At 38.3% G+C, this 19,124-nt stretch overlaps 1 protein-coding gene across 1 annotated transcript; it reads left to right on the top strand.

The window, feature by feature from the left end:
• Nucleotides 1-6,555: 6,555 nt before the first annotated feature.
• Nucleotides 6,556-11,875, top strand: slc10a2 (solute carrier family 10 member 2). Its single transcript, XM_055052945.1, has 6 exons — nt 6,556-7,002; nt 8,878-8,996; nt 9,071-9,159; nt 9,249-9,424; nt 9,515-9,672; nt 10,971-11,875. The coding sequence occupies exons 1-6, from the start codon at nt 6,638-6,640 to the stop codon at nt 11,123-11,125; spliced, it is 1,062 nt and encodes a 353-aa protein (XP_054908920.1). The 5' UTR covers nt 6,556-6,637; the 3' UTR covers nt 11,126-11,875.
• The last annotated feature ends 7,249 nt before the right edge of the window (nt 11,876-19,124 follow it).

Genomic DNA, 19,124 nt, shown 5'->3' with positions numbered 1-19,124 from the left:
GAAATTAATAACATTTTGTCAAGTGCTGTCATTAAAATACATCCAATTTGTTGGTTAATGTTTCATTTCTTATGGTTCAAAAGCAACTAAGTGACTCAGTGTTTCGTCTGTTTTGCAGTTTTCTAGATTTGTGGTGCGCAGAAGCTGAATGCTGCTTCTCCATGTTTGGTTCTGGTTCTGATGCAGAGCAGAACCAGCAGATATTTAATCTATTTTACTGCTAAGCTGTTTATAAACTGACAGGAATATTTTAAAGTCTGCTCATCTACTGGATGAGTTTCTCTCGTTCTGGCTGAGTCCTATAATCCTGAAAATGTTCTTCAGGTGACAGAAGGCCAACTTTGTAACTGTCTTTATGTGGCTCTGATGGTTCAGGTCAGAGTTCAGCCTGATCTCTAGTTTCCAGTAACTGAAGCTGTGCGTTGACTCTGGATTGTTCTAAACATAATAACTTTGGTGTGTTTGGTTTTAAACATCCGTTCAGTGATTGGTTGGGTTCAGAGTATCATCTGGTCGTTATGGTAGCTAATCTTATTGAATAATAACTCAATGCTCTCCTTTATTGTTCCTAATTTTCTAAACATAACTCCTGGCAGACCAAGTCTCTTATATATGCTCTATTCGGGTCAAATTAGGTCAAGATTAAAACTTTTATTCTAGGTGCTTAACTGCATTCGATGAGTTACTGATTTCAATATCTTTTCATACTGATCCGTCCCTCCAGAAGTTAATTATTATTTTTTGTGATTTTATTGTGATTAAAATCTCTGATTTTCTGGAGACAAATTAAAAGTCTTTGTAAAGGATTTTGTGATATTTGCACTTGTGTATGACAGTAAATCGTTTTGTTTTTTTTCTTTACGCCTCACGCAGCAGTGGAGAGGAAGGAAGAAACACTGCCACCTGCAGGTGGGAGTCAGCATCTGTTAACCCAACGTTTTTGACCAATCTATGTGGAAAACTCGCAATAAACTCACGATTAAGCATTTACGTACACTGACACTGTGAATTTGCAAAAAACTGGAGGGACTGATTAATCTGATTTGACAGGAAGCAAAAAAAACCTGATTGATAAAATAAAATTTAAGCTCATAAGGTTTTAACTCTGGAGTCCAGACGCCCCAAAACCTTGAGTTTGTCAGTCTTCAACTTTAAAAGCCTAGTAAAACTTTAATAACACTTTTAATTAAGTTCTTGTGAATTAGTAATGGAAATATTTCCAGTAGTAAAGGATCATAAAACCTCCTGATTGTGTATCTGAATTTGCTGAAACATAAAGGCGTGTTTGGTGTGTCACTCAGAGGAATGAGGAAGGGGATCTGAGCGTTCCTCAAAGACAGTCTTATCAGATTTTATGTGAGTGACCAGCTTTTATCTTTTTGTTTCCATCGAACCTGTACTTCATTCTGTTTGCTGTAAACTTTAAGTATCTTCTGCTTTTGTTGTGCAACCGGGCGTGCAAAGGTTTGTGTGCTGGCTTGGATGTTATCTTTGGAGATCTGCCCTCAGATAACAATCTGATCTGATACACCCACATTTTGCACCGGCAGAGCTCCACAATAAAACGAGAAAAAGGAGATAAAACATTTTGGGAATTTATCCAACTGACTGGATTGTCTCTCAGGAAACAGGAGGACTGCAGACAAAGTAAAGAAAAACACTTTCTGCTTGACCCTGGACCCCTCTGGAGGTTCATCCATATAATGGTATGAGTCACACTGTATAGCAATGTGAATGTGTTTTATGGTCTCTGTTTGAAATGTGGCTGGATTAAACTTAAAGGAAAAGAAATAAAGGTTTTTTTTTACTGATGTGGAAAAATGAATTGGGATCAAATCTTTAGAGTAACTTAAACACTGTAAAATTAAGTGTTTGTGATGAAATATTACTCTTTTCAAGGAGGGATGAAAATCAGCCCATGAGGATTTTCCATTGTCCTAAACCATAAAAGAATTGCGTGTCAAAGTCCTGCCCCAACCCGGAAGCGTTTCAGGATGTTTTCACAACTGATAGTCTGTAAACTCGGTTCAGTTGGAACCAAGTTTGCAACATTTGTTGCATTTTAGCTGCTGTGGTTTGCTTTCACACCGCACTGCACCAAACGACCCAAACTAGCCAAAAAACCTGTTCCCCGCCTCACCCGTGGGGGCGCTGCACCAAGAGCCGCCGAAGGAAGCATCACAAAAATCTCTGAAGAAGATACTGAGCGCCACTTCCCTTTTCACAAAATGTAAACCAAAATGGAGTGGGATCAGATTTTAGCAGTTGTATGATCATGAGCCATTTCTCCTGCTAGCACTAGGCTGACATGTTTGTTTTGGTTGTAATTTACCCAGAATGCCCTGCGTGCAGTCCACTTCTTGCTTTTGGAGCGGTCTCCAGTCCACTTGGCATTCACCTATGCATTCGAACCGCTCAATAGATCACTTCAACCGGACCGAGACTTAACCACATCAGAGTTCAACTGCATTCACATCTCCTCAAACGAACCGGACTTTCTCGGCAAACGGACCGGAGTCGGATTAAAGCGGAGTAAACAAGGCTGGTTTGAAGGCATCCTGAGTATCTCAGGGTCTCGTTCACAAATGAGGAAAAAATGGAGAACAATTGCTGGATTGGTGCGTATTGGTCTGTTGTGGTAAAGAGAACAGCTGAAAGATGAAGCTCCCGGTTTATCAGTTGACCAACGTTCCAACCCTCATCTATGATCTCATCTATGATTATATCTGATTTTACCTTTTCATCAACGTTTTGCTGATGTGGAAACTATGAAGCTTACTGGAAATTTTGTGCACTGTACGCAACCCCATAGGATGAGGAGGAGGGCCATGACATCTTTGCCAAGAATAAAATTAATATGGCAAAGGTCACCTGAGTAAAGTTACCTTTGTTTATACTGTTGAGGTTATATGCTTTTATTTTGGTAGCTTTCTTGTGAATGTAACATTCTGAAAAGTTTAACAACGGACGTAACTATTGTCCGACAAAATATGATATTCATTGTAAAAACAAAAATGCTAAAATTACTGAAAGGCTAATTTGATTCCAGTTGAGTAGGAACTTCCTTCTTCTGTGGGTCTGACTAGATGTTGAGCAACAGTTTGTTAAACCAACAGTTTGTTAAACCAACAGTTTGTTGACCACAGAAAGCTTTGTAATTGTCCTTCAATTGTAGTTTTTACTGCAAATGATGTGAAATTGGGGAAGCCGTCGCCATGTTCTCGTTGACGTCGCGTGCCAGTAAAACTCCTCCTCCGGCAATAACTCTATGGATTTTATGTTCCTGTCACAAACTTAATGGCTTGTCCATTTAAAACCCCGGATAACCACGGCAACGCCAGCCCGCGTCACTGACCTTTAAACAGGTGAGACCAAAGTGCGAGTTGAAGAAGCACACTTTGAGTGAGGGCGTCATGGCGGCCGGTTAAACGATGCACACAGCCGTGAGTGAGAAAACGTTTTCCCTCCAGAGAGGAGCCGCCGTCAGCGGAGCAGGAAGATCAACGACACAAGTGCTATTTTTCACAAAGTCATAAAATGTTGCATTAAAATATAAAATAATTGTTTGTGCTCATATGTCTAAGACTTCTTCTACATTACGGGTTGGAAACATTTTTTTAAGAAGCTAAATTTCCAGTTTTTACTTCCATTTTTATCTCAATATTATCTGTATGTTGTGCTTTTAAACGGCTGGTTTCCACATGAGTAAAATCTCTGGATACTCTACTTGAGGAAAAACATGTTTTAACCAAAAACGCGTAAGATTCAGACGCGCACCGATGGTTAATGTCAAAGTGAGACTTCCTGTTTGTTTCCACGCTTTGTTGTTTTAATCCCATTTTCTGTCTGTTGAACCATAAAATGCACAATAAAACTTTAGAACACACAATACACACTCGGTGTGTAATTGAAAACATTGTTTAGAAAAGTATTTTGTAATTATTTATGGTAATTTAGTCCCTAAAATGCCGGAATTTGAACATAACCTAATATTTTTGTTTGCTTACATCGTGTTTAATCTGGTTAAAAATATCTTGAAGTATTTCTAGTCAATTTATGGCTACAGAACTTAATAATTTCTCCGTTTTGTCATCTTCACCCAAATTACAGCAAAATGAAACCAAGAACTGAATCCTCCTTATTTAATAAAAATCCTCTTCCGTTTTGTTTATACCATATTCATTCATTATATGTTTAGAGTTAGGGTTGTAAAATTCTGACTGTAATGTTACGTCTTCTGTCACTGAAAGCAGAAAATAACTATAATTAAGATAAAAAAAGACTCGTAAACATTGCTATTCATACATATAACACGTTTAATTTATGGAATGGGTTTGTTTAGGAGACGGATTGTGTTCTGTACCTGCAGCTACATTTTGTTTTCATGACTTTAAAGAACTTTTCAGGTATTGCTTGACTGGTTGTCCTTTAACTACACAGTTAGGCATCTCTCCTTCAGACCAGGGCAGCTGCTCATGAAGGTAGGAACTTTCTGTAGATTTGTTAAGATTATGGTTTCCCTTAAACGTCTGACTAAAACTTTGGTGCACTTGAATTTGAAGAAGCGTTTTAATGTTTTTATATAAGTCTTATCGAATGTTTTTATTGTTTCCAGACCTGCCACGTGCAACTTATTGAACATCTATAAAACTCTTTCTTGCATGTTTTTTTCCATTTATTGTTTTACAATCTTGTGAAACTATAAATTGTTTTGGGAGGATGGAAAAAAACATTTATATCATTGCAAACATAAATATGTTTGTTTTTAGTCCAAAACAGATTATTTTATTAAAACTTTTGAGCTCAGCCACACTGGCTGCAAAAGCATCGCTTGTCCTCGCAATTAATTTGATATTTATGTTTCTTTTTCTGTTGCCAGACACTAAATTAACACATTTTCATTAAAATTGCAATGTTTTTGCTTGTTTAATGATTTCTCTGGGAGATTTCAGCCACATGTGGTAGAAATGCTGTCCTGTTTTGTTGGGACTGACTCAATTTTTGATTTTTGATTTTATTTACTTACATGCGTTTGAGATTTTCTAGCTCTGATAAATGATTTCTGCCCTTTAATTTGGCTTTTAAAAATCTCACATTTGTCAAAACAAAGAGTACTTTTATTGTTTTACAGATAAAAAGAAAGAAATCCTGAATGCCCATTACTTTAAAATATTATAAAAGCTTCTTTTGTCAGGTATTTGGTACTTATTTGAATATAAAGTGGTATAAAAATTCAAACTGGAGCTGAAAAATGCGACATTTAGAAAATTAAACAGCGACTGAACGGTTTGATGGTCATGTGTTATTTACATGTTGAACATTTTCTTTTGAATTAGTTTTAAAATAGGAGTAAATTAAAGTCTTTTGTTTGCACAGAAACTTTTATTTCTACACAATTCCAATGTTTAGAGACATAAACTGCACACATTGAGATAAAACCGGGCACAAAATAATTTTAAATCCAAACCTATTTGACAATTTAACATGAGCCAATCTAGTGTGTGAAATCAGGCTCTAAATGTTGTGGAGAAATCCAAAAACCAGCTCAGAACTTCAACTCTGATTATGTAAAATGTAATAAAATTCCAGTTCAGTCCAACTTTTAAACCTTGGATGGTTTTCATGCTGCAAAGCTTTGTTTTACAGGACTGGGCGGTTATGCCAAAATATTTTTAAGCTTTTTAAGAATGTTGTAAACACTGTAGTATCACAGCAAAGAGTTAATAGTGATAAAGTCACATGTTTTGATTATTTGAACAGGAAGGGAGGAGTAGGGAACTTAAAAAGAAATCTGCTGAGCAATGATTTTCTTATTGGTCACATGAAGTTTCCAAAAAAAAGTTTTTCTCTTATTCATTTTACAGGACAAACAAACCAAATCCCCATGTTTGAGGAGAAAATCCAACAATTCCTCAAGCTGAGTCTGATCTTTGTGTTTTGATGGACTTTAAACTTTTTTCTCACCAAATCTTGTAAAAACAAACGTTAATCATTTCTACATATGAAAATATATTGATTGAACAACACACCCACTGTAAAAAAATTTAACAGTGAAATAAACCATAACATTAAGTGATTAAAAGTTCAAAGTTGTGCTTTTCTTTATGAAGTCATGTTTCAGCAACTGTAGATTAAAAAAATAAAAAAAAAGGAGTACATTTTTGCCAAAAAGACATTTTTAAAATAATCTCAGTAATTTTCTAGAAAGAAAAACTTGGAATTTTTCCAAAAGTGAAACATAAGTACTTTTGGAAATTTTCAAAAGTCAAAACTTTTCAACATTGAACTCTTCATCGTAATCCCTTGTGGTTAAAATGTGCACAGCATCTCTGCTGGCAGCTGAGGATGATGATGCTGCAGCAAAGTTGCCCAATAAAGTTTTAATTACCCCAGGCAGTAAAAGGTTGCAGGCAGAGCAATCACATTCTATGTTTCAGTTGGCTTTCTTTTTATATCCACCATCCTCTGGACACTGACCCCATAAAACTGTAGGTTAATTTTTTATCTTTTTCTTCCTTGATCATCCCTCCCAGCTTTATTTCTCTGAGCTGTGAGCATAAAGAGCAGAGAAGAGGAAGCTTCCCCTCACTTTCTCCATCTTCCTCTGGACTGGGATCTAACCGCCTCGTTATCCACGATGAGCTGCAGCGCTGTGGCCACCGTCTGCTCCGGGCCGGACTGCCTCGTCCCTCCCAGCGGCTTCAACGCCATCCTGAGCGTGGTGCTGAGCACGGTGCTCACGGTGATGCTGGCGATGGTCATGTTCTCCATGGGCTGCACCGTGGACGCCTCCAAGCTGTGGGGCCACGTCAAGCGGCCCTGGGGCATCTTCATCGGCTTCCTCTGCCAGTTCGGCATCATGCCGTTCACGGCTTTCGCGCTGTCTTTGGCTTTCGGGGTGCTTCCGGTGCAGGCCATCGTCATCATCGTCATGGGCTGCTGTCCGGGAGGATCCAGCTCCAACATCATCTGCTACTGGCTGGACGGAGACATGGACCTGAGGTGGGAAACGTCCCAGATTACTTTCACTTCAACTTATTTGTAGATTAAATTAGACTGCCAGAGTTGGTCACATTTAATTGAGAAAGGTTTTTGAGTGACTTTATTATGAAGTATTTCGACTCTTACTTGAGTGAAATTTCTGGATTTTCGACCCACTGAATGAAAAACAAACATGTATTAAACAAAAATCCACCACACACTGTAGATTTTGTTAAAGTTTCATAAGTTTTATATTGAAAGAAAAAAAATATTTTGCTTGAATTTGTCATTTGTTTTTACTTATCTGAATTATTGTCATTTTTTTTTTCTTAAAATACCAAACTTTCCACTTCACTTCATGTTTTGGTCCATTTTTAAATATTAAATGGTTGATCATTTGATCAGTTACTCTAGTAGAAATTTTACCAAATACTTTTTCACTCGAGTAATTCCTGGACGGCTACTTTTTACTTCAGTTCAGAGTAAAGCAACTCTCACCATGTGGTCTTGGCTTGCTTCAAAATAGTGAATTCATGTTCATATTTGTTCAGATTGGCATTTCTCTCTTTACAGTGGAGGCTGGTGGTTCACTGCAGACAGTTTCAGGTTCTCCACTTTCTCTGTGAGCCACTTTTGTCATCTAAAGAGATTTCCATTCCTGCTCAAAAACAACCAATCAGAGCCAGGAGGCGGTCCTTAGCGCTGTCAATCATCCTCATATAGTCCTAAATGTGCTAATGGCAGAAAAGCAACTTACAGTTACAGGAGAATTGTTTATCAGCTGTTAACACTGGCGATGCTAACTAGCCTTAGCATCCAGAACAGGGAGTGAATGAGGCTCTGATTGGTTGTTTCTAGTTTGCTCTATTTTGTTTCACAGATTATTTGTCTCATAATTTACTGTCATGACGTCATGGTGACTGTTTCAGCAAATACGTAAAATAAAATAAAAAACCTTCTAAAAGACACGACAGCTTTAAATGCACAGGTCTCTGGTATTTTAGAAACTATTTCTGCTGGCAGATCATTTCACTTACAACAAGGAGCAAAACGTCTCATAACTAAAATGTTATTAGTATTAGTCTTACTTAAATAAATAAGATATTTGCACTCTGAACTTTTTTTTTACTTCTACACTTTTATTAAAATGTATTCTCATTTCCTGTGCAGTTTTATAGGTACAATGAAACAAGAAAACAGGTGATCCAAATTTTTAAAAGTAATCAAATTATGTTTATCCAAGTAAATATGTTAAGTTGTCAAGTTAAACAAACAGAAATACAGTAAGTTTGACAAATATATCTCAATTTTATGTAACAAATGAACTATATATTTTTTTTAAGTTGGAACTTTATTCTATATTTTCAGTGTATTCATTGTGTTTTTAGACCTTTTGACCATAAATCCTGAAACTACGTCTGGTTCTAAACGTGGAGAAGATTTGAAGTTGGAACCAGTGGTCAAAAAGTGGCTATTCACTGCATGGGACACATGGGGCGCCATGGTAGAGCGGGCGCCATGGTAGAGCGGGCGCCAAAATGAAGCTGGAATAATTATTTATGGTCTGAGTTTCTGTATCCTGTGAACTTCAGAAAGTACTTGAAAGAGTACCTGGTAGCTTCTGTTTTTTTTTTTACTTCAACCCTTCACTGTGAACTTGAGCCAATTTATAATCGATATTTATAAATATCGACAATTACAATTATATCGATATTTATAAATTGGCTATTTGATATAAAATTTGATATAAATTGGCAATTTATATCAAATCATCAGTTTGATATTTACTCCTCAGTTCTTCAGTGCCAACATGAGTGAAGTGCTGAACTTTTTCTCCTCAGTTTATCAAATCGTCTCATTGTGTCGTAAATCTAAACGCGATCTCCGCCTCCACAGTATCAGCATGACGACCTGCTCCTCCATCTTGGCTTTGGGCATGATGCCGCTCTGCCTGTTCGTTTACACCAGCGTCTGGACTTCCAGCGACGCCATAAAGATCCCGTTCGACAGCATCGGTACGCTCTCGGATCTCACTCACATTTTGAAAGCGTTGTTATTTGTTTCCGACATTTTGTCTGTGTTTGCTCAGGAATCACACTCGCAGCCCTTCTGATACCCATCTCAGTCGGGATTTATGTGAAAAGCAGATGGCCTCGATTTGCCAAAAAGATCCTGAAGGTGGGAAAGTTTAAGATTTCCTCTCTGATGATCTGTTTGGAAATTCCTGGACAGACTTGGTGAATTTTTCTGGCGACGGTTTTCAACAGGTGGGTTCCATCGCCGGTTTTGCTCTGATCATCATCATCGCCGTGGTTGGAGGCGTCCTCTACCAATCCTCCTGGAACATTGCGCCGTCCTTGTGGATAATTGGAACCATCTACCCCTTCATTGGGTTTTTCCTTGGTTTCTTTTTGGCCCGGTTCGTGGGTCAGCCCTGGTACAGGTGAGCGAGAAAGTGAACTACTCCTGTTCAACCCAGTAATGACAGGTTTCGATATTTTTGAGGTTGCTCATTGTTTTTTCTTTTTCTCAGATGTCGAACAATTGCGCTTGAAACTGGTTTCCAGAACTCCCAGTTGTGCAGCACCATCGTCCAGTTGTCTTTCACCCCCGCAGAGCTGGAGGTCATGTTTGCCTTCCCTCTCATCTACAGCATCTTCCAGCTGGCTGCAGCCGTCTTTGCTGTGGGCGGTAAGAGTCTCACAGGGAAACTGGCTTGAAATCGGGCTGAAAAGTCACAAATTTGATAGAAAAAAATTGGACATTAATCTCTGAAATTTTAGGAATGAAATACATGAACATTTTTGAATTTCAAAAGACAAACATTTCTGAGTTTCCTCTATCATATTTTTTTACTTTCCACACTGGAACTTTCCAAAAGGCAAAAAATTTTGACTTTGGAAATTCAGCAGTTTCCATGTTTACTCCTAGAAAACTTCTGAGATAAACGTCAAAATTTACACGCTTTTTTCTAGCAATTTTTTATTTTTTTTTACTTTTCACACAATTAGAAATTTCCTAGTTAATTATTTTTACATTTTTCAATCCGGAGATGTTTTTTTTTTTTTCCAAAACTCAAAATTTTTCAACAACAAATTTTTTGAGCTCCAAAAGTCAAACATTTGCTAAACAAAGCTCTGAAATTTTTCATCTCTGAAATTTTCTGCAAAGAATCCCAGAAATGTCAGACTGTTGAAATTCTGAAATGTTCACTAATTATTTATAGAAAATTTGAGATCAGTGTAAAAAACATCTTAATGTTTCTGTCAAATGTTTGACTTTTCCAAAAGTTTTTTGTCGGAAAAACTCAGAAATGTTTCAGTGAATCTCAGAAATTTTATAGAAAAAAACAGGAACAATCAGATTAATCACGATTTGTCACTTTATAAACTATGCTAACTTAGTAATTAAATAATTATTAACTAGAAGATACAGACTAAAATAGAAATAGAATAGAAACACAAATAGAAACACAAAGAGCAGTAAATAAACTAAAACAGCAGAAAAAACCCTTCATCTGTAAATATTTTCAACCCAGAACTCTTCCAAGTGGCAGTTTTAGCTTCATCTAGCTCAAATACGGTAAAAACACAAAAACTGTTTAAAAAATGTTTTATTAAATAATTTATAATTTGTTACTCAGATCAGCTCTACATTGATGGTAAATCAAAGAGAGGGTTTATCTATCTGCAGACGGATCCTTCGCTACAAATGCTACCATTTTTTTCTTGTTTTTTTCACCTAAAGTTCAATTATTTGTATATTTGCATTTTTTAAATGTATTTCAATGAATGTATGAAATAATTTTAAAAGGTTAAATAAAAAATATGCACACTGTGCTATTTTTTTTTTTATCAGATCACTTGATTAATCGTCAGAATAATTGATTAATCGTTTATTAAAATAGTTGCCAGCTGCAGTCCTGTAGCTTGAAGCAAATGTTTTTACCCGGCAGATTAGCCTCTGACTGTACGTGCTTCCCTCCGCAGCCTACCAAGGGTACAAGAGGTTTTTTGGAAAAGGTGGCGGCGCAGAGGACGAGGCCAGAAGAGAGGAAAACCAGTCTAAAAACAGGAGCTACGACCTGGATAACAAAGCCTTCGAGTCCAGCGACCTGAACGGCACCTACTCCATAAAGCACTGAGACCAACATACTGCAGAAAACTTCACACCTCCTGAACAAGCTACTATCACTGAACAGTGAACACACACCGCCCCCTAGAGGTTGAAATGTGTAACGCAAAGGGAAAATGCAACAGTTGACTGACCCATTCTCTGTTTGAGCTTAATATCCTGCTTTCTTTTAATTTATTATTTTAAGATATTTAAAAACAGCTCCAGCTACACTGCAAAACCTAAATCACCAAGTATTTTCCAGTGTACACTTGAAATAAGACAAAACTAAACAACAAGTAAGTTTTAAATATATAAAAGCATATAGAAGCATGTTTTGGAAATAAATAACAGATAATTCCTTAGTATTAATGAAAAAGTAATAGTTTCACTTCACTTTAATCAATATTAAGGAATTATCTACTTAAAACGTACTTTTAAGTTTTTTCAGTAAATCACCCAAACTGCAGTTATTATTTGCCTCTAATCTGTCCTGATATTGTGACCCAACTCCGTTTCTTTGTTTAGATTTTCTACTTCTTTAAGAAATTAAGTTAAATATTAATAAAACCATACGTGTGCAATATTGATTATTTTCCAGCTATGCTTTACTGTAACAAATATGTATTAGGGTTAAACACAAACTGGTGTTTAAAAATAAAATGCTTGTACAAAATATCAACTGTTTGCTCAGAGAAATTGTGAATTTGTTGTCATAAAAATGTATTTTTGTTGTAATGCTCCTGTTTTGATATGAATGTAAGTACTTTTTGAGATCTTAATAAACTTCTTTATCTAAATATTGATAAACTGTAATAAGATATTCTCATTTACAGGCAGAATTACGTCAAACTCTTTGATGGAAAGTTGATGGACAGCAAATCCAACAAATATTTACTTACATTAATATTACATATAATTAATTATTACTAACATTTGTTTACTGCGCCCTTCAGAATTGAACAAAACTTTTGAATAAATACATCTACTATTACAGGAGGACAATCTCAGGTCCATATCCATAGTAAGAGTGATAATGAGAATCAAAATGCATCTTCCACCACAGTGGAATCTATCGTTTAATAAGTAGAGGCAGATGGGTCAATCAATATATTGATACCTCTGACCCCCAATTAGCTCCTTCAGACTAACCAGCATCAATTAGCAAACACCTGGTCAAATTGTGCATCTGCTTCATCAGAAATGTATGAATGTTTCAACTCAGAATTAATTTTCATCTAGAGAAATTTAGATTTGTGGAAAAAATACTGTTTTGTGGACTTCAAGCTTCCAAATTTGGCTAATTTCTTTTTTAAAAAATTCTTGCTCTTGTTATTTTTGTTAGTAGGATTTAATAATTTGCCACACAAATATCTAATTTTGCTGACTGCCGATTCCTTTGCAGGTCCCTCCCCAGCATGTTCCTGTTTTTCCGAAACTCTGAATTTTGAATGATTCATTCGAAAAAAAAAAAAACGGCTTTCCTCTGTTGTTTATCCACTACGACAATGTCTGGTTGGTTCGCCATTATCATTCTGTCTGTCTGGATCTGGAAGTCCCACAGGATCTTAGCTCTGGCGTTCTCCACCACCTTTGGGGGTGTTTCCCACTTTGATCTCGGGGTTTCCAGTCCATATTCTGCACAGATGTTTCTGTACACTATGCCTGCCACTTGGTTATGTCGCTCCATGTACGCTTTCCCTGCCAGTATCTTGCACCCTGCTGTGATGTGCTGGACTGTCTCAGGGGCCTCCTTGCACAACCTACACCTTGGGTCTTGTCTGGTGTGTAGATCTGGGCCTCTATTGCTCTGGTGTTTAGACAGCTATGCCCTGCCAGTAATCATATATATATATATATATATATATATATATATTATATATATATATATATATATATATATATATATATATATATATATATATATATATATATATATATATATATATATATATATATATATATATATATAAATGGTAATGATGAACCAATCAGACATTGTCGTAGTGGATAAACAACAGAGGAAAGCCGTTGTGGTAGATGTAGCAATACCAAGTGATTGCAACATCAGGAAAAAGGAGAAACTGGAGAAATACCAGGGCCTCAGGGAGGAACTGGAGAGGGCCTGGAAGGTGAAGACCACAGTGGTGCCTGTGGTCATCGGGCCCTCGGTGCAGTAACCCCCAAACTGGAGCAGTGGCTACAACAGATCCCAGGAACAACATCACATCTCAGTCCAGAAATGTGAGTCCTTGGCACAGCCAAGATACTGCAGGACCCTCAAGCTCCCAGGCCTCTGGTAGAGGACCCGAGCTCAGAGAATAAGAACCTCTGAGCTCGGTGGGTGAGATGGGAATTTTATTCAGAAAGCTTTTTAAAATATATTATTAAGTTGGCAGTGGGAAATAGCAATATAAATTACTTTATCATATTTTTCCATTATGACATGTGAGGCTCTGCCTCACCTGCCTCACCTGCTGAAGTTACCATAGTCACTGATAACTATGGCAACCAGTGACAGTTTAGAAGCCCACTGACACTCTCTGAAACTATGACATCACAATGTGACTCCAAAGGCAGAATTCTGACATCACCAGCGATTATAAAAGTTCCTCACATCGATCTACTGATGTCACAACCTGTTAGCAGCCGTTGGTGATACATTTGTCTTGAGAGTTCGTTTAGCAGTTCACAGTAAGATCTTCAACTTTGTTTGGTGCTCATTTCTTTAGGAGATTGACATCAAACTTAACTTGAAATTTTTACTGAGATTCTAGTAAAAGTGATTTTAGATTACAACCCGAATCAACAAAAGAATACAATGCAGTCCAACCAGCCGAGATTCGAAGAGGTCGCATCCGACAACATAGTGGAAAGGGAGTTACAACCACCCAAGCCACCCAAGCGTAAGAAGAAGAAGATGTCATTTGCAGTGTGGTGGGAGCTGCACGCAGCCGAGGAGATGAAGAAGTCTGCTGAGAGTATCAAACTGCAGGACTCTTCAATGATGGGTGAAAGTGAATCGATCAACAACACAATGAAGACAGTGGATGAAAAAGGGGACAAACAGCTTTCTAAGAGTAAGCGCAACAAGAAGACCCCACTGTTGTGGAAATCCTTCCCTGAGGAAGATGCTTGCATTGATCTTACGTTTTTTACCGGTGACATCAATAATGGTCCTCAGGTAGATCAACAAAGTCATCAGGCAGCTTTGCCCAGCAGCGGTCAGAGGTCATTTTGGAAAATGCTCCCCAACTCAGAGCCCTGCGTAGATGTCAGCTTTTTCACTGAGATCATTGGACCCCAAAATGTTTCAATGGTTTCACAGGAACGTGAGGAAGACTTTTCCTTGAAAGAGGAAAGCTATCCTGGCAGCACAGCGATTCCTACCACACAGCCAAACGCCGAAGAGCAAAACATCTCCAGCTCTCTGAAGAAAGTCAGTCAAAAAGGGGAAAAACAGCTTTCTAAGAGTAACCGTGTCAAGAAAACCCCACTGTTGTGGAAATCCTTCCCTGAGGAAGATGCTTGCATTGATCTTTCATGTTTTACTGGTGACATCAGTGATGGTCCTCTGGCAGAACAACAAAGTCATCAGGCAGCTTTGCCCAGCAGCCGACAGAGGACATTTTGGAAAACACTCCCCAACTCAGAGCCTCGGGTAGATGTCAGCTTTTTCTCTGAGATCATTGGAACAAAAAATGTTTCAATGGTTTCACAAGAACATGAGGAAGGCGCTTCCTTGAAAGAGGAAAGCTATCCTTACAACACGGCAATTCCTACCACACAGCCAAACGCCGAAGAGCAAAACATCTCCAGCTCTCTGAAGAAAGTCAATCATAAAGGGGACAAACAGCTTTCTAAGAGTAAGCGCATCAAGAAAACCCCACTGTTGTGGAAATCCTTCCCAGAGGAAGGTGCTTGCATTGATCTTTCAATTTTTGCTGAAAACGGTGACATCAATAATTGTCCTCTGGCAGAACAACAAAGTCATCAGGCAGCTTTGCCCAGCAGCGGTCAGAGGACATTTTGGAAAACGCTGCCCAACTCAGAGCCCTGCGTAGATGTCAGCTTTTTCACTGAGATCATTGGAACAAAAAATGTTTCAATGGTTTCACAAGAACGTGAGGAAGACGCTTCCTTGAAAGAGGAAATCTATCCTGGCAACACGGCGATTCCTACCACACAGCCAAACGCCGAAGAGCAAAACATCTCCAGCTCACTGAAGAATGTCAATCATAAAGGGGACAAACAGCTTTCTAAAAGTAAGCGTGTCAAGAAAACCCCACTGTTGTGGAAATCCTTCCCAGAGGAAGATGCTTGCATTGATCTGTCGTTTTTTGCTGAAAACGGTGGAATCAGTAATTGTCCTCTGGTAGATCAACAGAGTCATCAGGCAGCTTTGCCCAGCAGTGGTCAGAGGACATTTTGGAAAATGCTGCCCAACTCAGAGCCTTGTGTAGATGTCAGCTTTTTCTCTGAGATCATTGGAACAAAAAATGTTTCAATGGTTGCACAAGAACGTGAGGAAGACGCTTCCTTGAAAGAGGAAAGCTATCCTGGCAACACGGCGATTCCCACCACACAGCCAAACGCCGAAGAGCAAAACATCTCCAGCTCTCTGAAGAAAACCAATCGAAAAGGGGACAAACAACTTTCTAAGGGTAAGCGCGTCAAGAAAACCCCACTGTTGTGGAAATCCTTCCCAGAGGAAGATGCTTGCATTGATCTTTCAATTTTTGCTGAAAACTGTGACATCAATAATTGTCCTCTGGCAGAACAACAGAGTCATCAGGCAGCTTTGCCCAGCAGCCGACAGAGGACATTTTGGAAAACACTCCCCAACTCAGAGCCTTGTGTAGATATCAGCTTTTTCGCTGAGAACATTGGACCCCAAAATGTTTCAATGGTTTCACCCTACTCTTCTGAAAAGGCAACCAGTCATCCAAAGTGTGAGTGTTTTTCCAAATTGATGGAATTTGAACTGGAGCATATTGCAGTACAGAAGTACCTCATGAAACAACTTGATGAGATGTCTGCAATAAATAAGAAACTAACTTCTGAACTGAAACATCAGAAAGATTTGATGAAAAAAATACTCACCGTGAGAAGACCAAGAAAGAGTCCAATGGGTTCAGTTGAAACTCAGACAGAGTCAGAAGATCACCAAGAAACAGTCGATCACCAGTCTGCAGCAATGGAAACAGAGCTAGACGCACAGGAAACCAGCTATCAGTTAAAGCCAGTCCCTCAAACACTTTGTAGGGAAGCTGAGACACATGTGTTGGACACCAGATCCCTCCTGAAACCAGTTGGACAAACACTTTCTACGCAAGCTGAGATACATGAGTTGGATACTAGATGCCGCCTAAAACCAGTTGGACAAACACTTTCTACGCAAGCTGAGATACATGTGTTGGACACTAGATCCCTCCTGAAACCAGTTGGACAAACACTTTCTCTGCAAGCAGAGATACATGTGTTGGACACCAGCTGCCGCCTGAAACCAGTCCGACAAACACTTTTTAGGCAAGCTGAGATACATGTGTTGGACACTAGATGCCGCCTAATACCAGTTGGACAAACACTTTCTACGCAAGCAGAGATACATGTGTTGGACACCAGCTGCCGCCTAAAACCAGTTAGACAAACACTTTCTATGCAAGCAGAGATACATGTGTTGGACACCAGATCCCACCTGAAATCAGTCCGACAAATAATTTTTAGGCAAACTGAGATACATGTGTTGGACACCAGATCCCACCTGAAATCAGTCCGACAAATAATTTTTAGGCAAATTGAGATATTTTTATTTCTAAGAGATCAGCCCTCTGAAAGTCAGAGGGCTGATCTGAATGGGCAGACAAAGCTGTACAAGACATCTACAAGTCAAAATAGGACAGAATCGACAAAAAAACCTGGCTCTGAATCGGAAACCTTGGATAATGACACGTTTTCTGGAGCAAGCAGTAAACAAGGAGTTTCAGTACCATTAACAGAAGGGCTTCAGACAGCCTCCGTTATAAACCAGATTCAAACTAAAGAAGTGATCATTCAGCAGATCATTTCAGAAGAATTGACTGAAGCTAAATGTCAGAAAAAGAGGCAAATGGCAATGAGAGCTGAAAAGGAAGCCGTTGTAATTCCAATGAAGATGAATAACAACTTGATTCAAGACACCAAAACACCAAGAACTGATTTAGACATTGTACCAGAGATCCCCCAGACAACGTCTGCAGAAATGGAGACAGAAGGGGAGAGAGACCAGAGACCATCACCTCCGCAGACAAAGGTCACATTCAATGAAGATACAATACAAACATCAACTCAAGACTCAGAGACTCATGCCGCAGAAGAGTCAGCTGAGGAGAAGGATAACTGTGATCAAGAAAGACCCGTGAAAAAGAAATCTCTATGGAAACGATTTAGGAAGGCGTTATCTCCATCAATTCTCCGGAAATTCACAAACAGAAATAAAGTCCATCCACTGAAGACATGAAATTATGTCTCCAGTACATTAGATTTCAAAGCTGGCTGATTGGGAGTAATTGGATAAAGAGGTTCAGATGATGTTAATTGGACATTTTAATATTAAAAAGACAGGACTACACGGGGGAAATGTCTCCCGTGTAGGTGTGGGTTCACTCCGGGCGCTCCGGCTTCCCCCACATTCACCAACATCACGGCTCAAATTCATCTATTTCAACATTTTATTTCTAACTCTAAACAGAAAATAAGACAACCACATTTATTCATTAAAGGCAGATTTGGAAAAAGAAAATGTAAAAACATGGAACAAAAACAGCCTTTTAGAAAGAAATCTGAACCAATACTAATTGGAACATTTTTTGAAAACTATTTGTCTTTTTGGGAAAAAAAAATTAAATATATATATATATATATATATATATATATATATATATATATATATATATATATATATATATATATATATATATATATATATATATATATATATATATATATAGATAGATAGATATATATATATATATATATATATATATATATATATATATATAGATAGATAGATAGATAGATAGATAGATAGATAGATAGATAGATAGATAGATAGATAGATAGATAGATAGATAGATAGATAGATAGATAGATAGATAGATAGATAGATAGATAGATAGATCTTTCTATCTATCGATCTATATATATATATATATATATATATATATATATATATATATATATATATAAATCTATATATATATATATATATATATATATATATATATATATATATATATATATATATATATATATATATATATATATATATATATATATATATAAAATGGTAATGGTGAACCAACCAGACATTGTCGTAGTGGATAAACATCAGAGGAAAGCCGTTGTGGTAGATGTAGCAATACCAAGTGATTGCAACATCAGAAAAAAGGAGCACGAGAAACTGGAGAAATACCAGGGCCTCAGGGAAGAACTGGAGAGGGCCTGGAAGGTGAAGACCACAGTGGTGCCTGTGGTCATCGGGGCCCTCGGGGCAGTAACCCCCAAACTGGAGCAGTGGCTACAACACTCCCCCCACTAGGGAAGTCAGATCACAACATCGTTCACCTACAGCCACTGTACACCCCCCTGGTCCAAAAGCAGCCTACAACAGCTCGCTCCATCAGGGTGGTCCCCTAAGATGGAGTGCTCTGAGAGACTGTTATAACACCACGGACTGGGATGCACTGTTCAGCCCGCATGGCGAGGACATAGAGGGGCTGACACACTGCCTGACGGACTATCTGAACTTCTGCGCAGATGTGGTATCCCCTGCTAAGACTGTCCGCTGTTACCCTAATAACAAGCCTTGGGTAACGCGGGAAGTCAAAACTGTCCTCAACAAGAAGAAGGTTGCCTTCAGGAGAGGAGACAGGGAGGCCATGAAGGCAGCACAGCAGGAGGTGAAGCAGTGTGTGAGGGAAGCAAAAGACAGCTACAGGAGAAAGGTGGAGCAGAAGCTGAGAGAGAACAACATGAGGGAGGTCTGGGAA

The sequence above is a fragment of the Poeciliopsis prolifica genome, unplaced genomic scaffold (genome assembly GCF_027474105.1).
Source record: "Poeciliopsis prolifica strain line A6 unplaced genomic scaffold, Auburn_PproV2 SCAFFOLD036, whole genome shotgun sequence".
Classification (NCBI taxonomy): Eukaryota; Metazoa; Chordata; class Actinopteri; order Cyprinodontiformes; family Poeciliidae; genus Poeciliopsis; species Poeciliopsis prolifica.
Note: the sequence above shows the minus strand (reverse complement) of the source record. Positions and strands in the feature narration are given on the sequence as shown.